Source organism: Zingiber officinale, chromosome 6B, assembly GCF_018446385.1.
Source record: "Zingiber officinale cultivar Zhangliang chromosome 6B, Zo_v1.1, whole genome shotgun sequence".
Taxonomy (NCBI): Eukaryota; Viridiplantae; Streptophyta; class Magnoliopsida; order Zingiberales; family Zingiberaceae; genus Zingiber; species Zingiber officinale.
The window spans coordinates 87,863,006-87,869,386 of record NC_055996.1 but is presented as its reverse complement, the minus strand read 5'-3'; the positions used below and the strand labels follow the sequence as shown (position 1 = coordinate 87,869,386).

At 36.7% G+C, this 6,381-nt stretch overlaps 1 protein-coding gene across 1 annotated transcript; it reads right to left on the bottom strand.

Annotated features, from left to right (window-relative positions):
* Nucleotides 1-652: 652 nt before the first annotated feature.
* LOC121992990 (cold-regulated protein 27-like) lies at nucleotides 653-4,857 on the bottom strand. Its single transcript, XM_042547653.1, has 5 exons — nucleotides 4,565-4,857; nucleotides 3,034-3,243; nucleotides 2,736-2,934; nucleotides 1,246-1,361; nucleotides 653-1,142 (listed from the first exon to the last, which is right to left on the bottom strand). The coding sequence occupies exons 1-5, from the start codon at nucleotides 4,661-4,663 to the stop codon at nucleotides 978-980; spliced, it is 789 nt and encodes a 262-aa protein (XP_042403587.1). The 5' UTR covers nucleotides 4,664-4,857; the 3' UTR covers nucleotides 653-977.
* Between the last annotated feature and the right edge of the window lie 1,524 nt (nucleotides 4,858-6,381).

Below are 6,381 nucleotides of genomic sequence, written 5' to 3'. Positions count from 1 at the left end.
TAGAAACATATTAACTTAGAAACATAATATGTTTTTCCATAATAACGAGTATTAATTAGCAATGAAATTTTGTTTTCCATCGCTAAGGCGGTTTCGGTTAGGTATTTTGTTTGTAGTGAGTGTTTGTTTTTTTTTTTATAAAAAAAATTGAAAAATGAGCACTCATGTCATGCTTTTTTTCAAAAAGAAAATTACTAAGATTATAATAGAGACATTTGAGATATAGACAGGGAGAGAGTTCAAACATTTTAGTTTTTTTTAGTTTTACATTCATAATAAATTGATTAAACATATAGAAGCACATGTCACTAACGATTGTGTACTATAAATCAATTAAAACCCTACATAATTTAAACTAATCTCTCATACATAATCATCTGAATAAAGACCTGATACAATTGCATATTACAACTACAGATAATATAAACTTGTATCTTCTACATCAGTTTACCCAAAAAAAACAAAAAGCCCAGGTTTCTATTTCCTTCGAGCTGCAAATTGTTACACTACTTAAAAAATATAATTTCTTCAATGATTACGAGCTCAATGGGGAAATGCTAACATACTCCACGAGGCACTGTCATTAGTGGAGATATGTTTAGTCCGGCAGGTTAATGGAAGACACTACGGACAAACGTAAAAGAATGCAACATTACAAGAGAACTGAAGTGCATAGTAACTAAGAGTTGCTATTTAGGACTCCGACAGGCAAGAAACATAATTCCTTCGGAGAAACCAAAACATGCATAAGTAGACAAGGATTTTTTCCCCATGGGAATACAAAAATAAAGATCAGAAATTGAAACCAGATAATCTTCACTCAAACATAGAAGCTTCCGAATTGGAAGCTAAAAACTATCTCAGTATTGATTTGATTCAACACCTCCAAAAGTTGAATGAAACTATCTGGAAACCAGGAAGCAATACTTGTATACTGCTATGGTGTATACCATAAGCTTCATTTAGTGTGCTGAAATTCAACTGTTAACCTCATCATCATCATGTAGCAGTTCTTTAGCGTCTGAACGCAATGAGTTTGGAATGACTTCTGATGTTTGGCTGCTACATTCTGAATTTGTTGAGAGCAGAGTATGGTTCCCATCAGAAATTGGCATAATTAATGGTTTCCTAGATGGAACAAGCTGAAAAGTGAACAAATTGAAGACATCAGTTGAAAGTTGGAAAACTTGAGAACATGTGTTACAATTTGAATGCACAGGTGATGAATAGGATGCTTGCCCATACTTGATCGTTGATTGAATCATGAATCATTGCAGCCCTCAACTTCCTTTTCCCACCAATGATACTTGACCTTTTCTCAGATATAGGCCCATCATCCATAAAGTTTTGATCCGACACTTCTGCAAGATGAAGTTTGAGTACTTCATTGTTAGGTAAAAACAAAATAAGGACCAATAGAACTATAATGTAATATGGATTAGCGTTATTGAAGAAAATGTAAAATGGCTGAGTCGCAAAAGCAGCAAGGTTGGATAGAAAGAAGAGCAAGCTGAAGTGAAAATGTAAAACAGAACATTTCTCCATTTGACTTCCACAAGAAATGGGGGTGGAAAGTTGCTGCGCACAGTGAAATTATAGAGCCTGGGGAACTATCGGTAAGTTGATCTGGCTATTGCTTATCCCATATAATATCCTCAGCTGGCTAATATTCACAAACAAGCTTAACAACAAGAAAATTCGGTAAGGAAAAGGTTTAGTTGGATCGAAACAAGTGTGGATCCTTCAATGGCTCACCAGGAAGTTGCAATCACTTGTATGCCAGTTGTCTATATGAGGAACATGCTTGGCAAGTACTACCTAAGGGTTGTTCACATGCTCCAGAACTTGGAGGTCATTATTGTTTGAAGAAGGGCTATCTGCAAATCTAAAATGTCCTGTTGCCCTCCCTAAAAATTGTGATGCAAGCTTGATTTTACAAACTGCATAGAATGAGGAAGGATTCTATCTTCAATGACATGTGTGATCCTCCACACAAGTCAGACACAAATGCTCCTGCAGATGTAGGGGGGTGGAGGAAGTGCATAAGTGGGTTTAGTTATTTTTAGACATCCCTAGCAAATCATAGGAAGCAATAAGTCAGTGAAATTTAAATGGTTTGGTATACAAGGAGTGTTGTTTTGGCTGAATGATATGGCTTGGATGATTAAAGTTTTTAGTCTTTTTTTTTGCTAGCTTTTGATTTATGGAGCCAATGTTTTCTTTCTTTTTTGGTATTCTGTTTGATGTGCACAAATATGCTGATCTCAGTGAGCTTCCTGTTTTTTTTTTTACCTTTTCGAGAAAGAAAGATTGATAAAACATAAATATTTTATGAAACACTTTATATAGGTGTTTTTCTATCGATAATAATCCTGTAGCATTTTTAATAATTTAAGTTTCATTTTGAATAATACAAATATACATTCCCTTCTGCAACATTTTATATGAGCTTGAATGTGGTGATTGTGATCATTCTGGCCAACAAACATCAGGATAATTAGCACAAAACAAAAAATGGAACTAGTTATTGTCTGTAAATTGAAGAAAACTTTAAAAGTGGAAAGAGAGACAGATAGAGAAAGTTGATAGATGGCCACATATTAGAATACTAACTCAGAAATAAATAAAACTTCAAGACCAAGCTAAGAAAAGGTATGGAGCAAGGTACCCATGAAATTTGCTTAAAGTACCAGCATTGTTAGCAGCAAAATCATGACAACAGTTTCGCCTTATACCTGTTCCTTCTCCATAATGCCCCTCACTTGCTATATGAGGTGAAGGTTGAGTGAACTGAGAATTCCTCTTCGTCACAACACAAGGTGATCTAAAATGTCTAATCCAGGGATTTGCAGATAAAGTTTTAGAACCAATCTCAAGCTGTGCATTCTTCTTGCCCTTATTGTAGACAAGGCTCTCCTTATATAATACCTTGAACTGCAGAGTTAAAAGGGCGTGCTTTATCAAAAAGATGAACATTAAAAAATACAAAATGGAAAGGGATTTAGGTTCAATGAAAATAAAAAATTTTACAACCTGACCAGATTTCAGATCAGTTTCATTTTTTTCATATTGTCCACAAGAACCTCTATGTGTGTTTGTCCTCGATATCCCACCATAAAATGCCTTAGAATTGTATTCCCCGTTGTGTAGCTCATTAACAAAAGAAGACTCAATGGAATTCAGAAATAATGTATGTTTTTCATCTGTCCATCCTTTTGATAGAGAATCCACTAACTGACAGTGCTGAAAAGTAAGAGAGATGTCATTATGATATATAAGAGGTGAAAAATGCCAGTCATCTTAGCTTTGAGACCTAGATGTAGAAAATTTTATGAAGTCAATGTTACCTTACCAAATGGTAAACTGCTATATTTTGGTGGAACATGACAGACAAGCAAATAACTACCGGTCTTAACCAATAAAGTAGAGTGAGGACAGTTGGATTTGCACTAATCTTTTTAACAGCCAATCACTATTTATCAGTGTATCAGATGAGATAGGATCACAGGAAGGAGTCATCATCCAGAAGTTTTTTTAATAGATATTTTTACTTGAGAAAGGACATCACCACACCTAAAAAATGCACAAAAGCCACAACAATCATATGTCTTTTGTCCACTTGCTTTTGTATTAGCTTGCTTCTCCCACTAGAGACCTGCACTCACACTCAGATAACAGGTATTCTCCTTATGTTATATGGCATCCATCTGCTTGGTTCTCTACCTTTCAGGATGACAATCTAGATAACTAAATAATGAAGAAGAACTAGAAGTTGAATGTGCATTGCTCATAGAGAACAGATTCACATCTATTAAAGATTCTCATCATATTCCAAAAGATGAAATTAAGGGCACAATGAAAGAGATGGGCAAACAAGTATGATCAGATCAAGTTCTAGATATTCTGCCTTCCCATTGTACTCATCCAGACACAGGTCATCTGCACACCTCTCTGGACATGAACAGGAGATTTCCAACCAACAGGAGCTAAACAAAGATCCCCAACCCTAAGGATAGTAATACTACAGGTTGCTTCATATTGCACCGAGTAAACTTCTCCCCTTTACCTTCATGTTTGTCTAGAGGACCACCTTACCGTCCATGGACGGAACCTCATCCGAACATCCTGCAGAATTTAAGAATTACCATAGGCTCTTGGATGCATATATTAATAAAAGAACCCGCACTCAATAAACTTGAACTGATCGTAAGATGGCATGTATCTCTATGGAACGAACTTAGCGATTGAGAAAACACAGATCGCCCCTTTCGTGCCATTAGCGGTATTAGGGGTACGAAGTTCTTGTAATAAAGCAATTCTTTTCTTCGCGAATTTTACAACTGCAGTTTTTCTCAAAAACTAGAAAAATCGTACCAGTATATTGCCAAAATAAATAAAAAATAATCTTGAAAGATCACCACAATCTTACAAATTCTCTAAAAACAAGACTTAAAGATTAACTTTTACCTACGATCAAACGCTCACCCAGGCCGATCCAGACGTCAGGTAAACTTAAACCATGCTACGAATTGAATGCACTGCAATGAGGGTAAGGATCAGTTACCGTGCTAGGGCTTTCCATCTTCGATGTCTCTCCTGTATCCGGCCGATTGGAAGAACTCTCGCCCATGCGGTCAGCAATTCCTCCCCAGGAGCTCCTCATCCTCACTCAAACGCGAAGAAACGGAAACAAAAATGCTTCCTAGAACTCCGCCGCTTTTGGATCGCCTCTTCGACAAGGGAAGAGAGGCACCGATAGATCGAAACAGAGCGGCAGCTGAACAGAAGATATTTGTGCCGCGGCGAGACGTGGGGCCCGGTTTTTTGGCATGGGTGGCGCGGATCTGCCACGTGGAATGGCAGACGTACTAACGTTACGTGCTCTCTGCAGTTGTTCGGGGAGATATTTTTGAGGTCGCCAAAAGATCTGCTGCGCCGAGGACGGTCACCCACCGTCTGTTCAATTAACGTTTTTTTTTACCAGGTCTCACCGGTTACTGATTCTGAAACGATGCGATTTTATATTCCACCAAATAAATTTAAGAAACACAAGGAAACATTCTAATAGTTGGAGCTCTAGTTAATTTTTGTATGGTCTAATTTATTACATCAATTTTAAAATAAAAAATAACTTTAAAATTTTACTATTGTTCTTTAATAGTAAACTTCAGACATTATACTATAATGGTTAAAAAAATTATTCAAATTTTTTTATTTCACAAATCTCTAAAAAAATTTACATTGGAGATGCTTTAATATATTTTATCTCTTGCTCCCACGGTAAATTTCGAGGATTTGATAGCAGTTATGAAATCGGAAATTGTAACGACTGAAAATAATATAGATAATTACACCGGATGAAGTGTACTTTTGATTAAAAATTAAAATAGGATTTTTTTTAATAATTTGAAAATAAGACATCCTTTTGATTTTTATCAACTATAGTAGAACGGTAAAAGATGGGATGAGCTCGTTAGGCAACCAATGTGTAAATTTCACCGGTGACATTACACTTCAAAATTTTTAAAAACTTATGAGACTGGATTGGTTAAAATTAATTTATATTTTTTAATTTATCTTAATAATTGATAAAAAAAAATTAATATCAGATCGATTATTTTCAATATTAATTAGATCACAAGACCTGAATACTTGAATTATTAAAAAATATATAAAATAAATTTTCTATGAGAGTATTATAGGGGATCTTACAGTCGGTTAGAAGAGGGGTTGAATGGACGGTGTCCCCAATTACTTGCTTCCTACGTATTCATTAGTGCGCAAGCGGAAATACAAATACTAATTACGAATACAAAAGCTAATGACAAAGAAAAGAACAAGCAAACCAATGCACGTTGATGTAACGTGGTTCGAAGATGATGCTTCTACTCCACGGTTGTCCGTAAGGTGAACGATCCCGATCCTTCGGTGGATTAGCCCCCGGCAAACTTCGGTTACTCAAGCAACTCCTTGTGGGTGGAGAAACCTCACCACAACACCAACCAAGAACACTTTGACACAAGAGACCTTGAGCACTTTGGTGACTAGTAATTAGGCTTTTACCAAGTCTAATTTCGTCACCTTGGCCGACCATCCCAAGCTCCTTCTTATAGAGCTTGAAAGAAATCAACAAGCTGATTTGCTCGTTACCAGTCGACCGGTCCTTGCACCAGTCGACTGGTGTTAGCCCAACGGCTCTCTCAACGATTCTCTACCAATCGACTGCTACAGTACATCAGTCGACTGCTACAGTCCCCCCCACGGGATTTTTTCCCGAGTACAATCTCTCGTGCGCTCGTACCCTCACGACTCACTTGACTCTTCTTTGCAGCCTTGACTTCTTGCCTTCAAACCTACTTCCTTTAACTCTCGTCCCTCGGA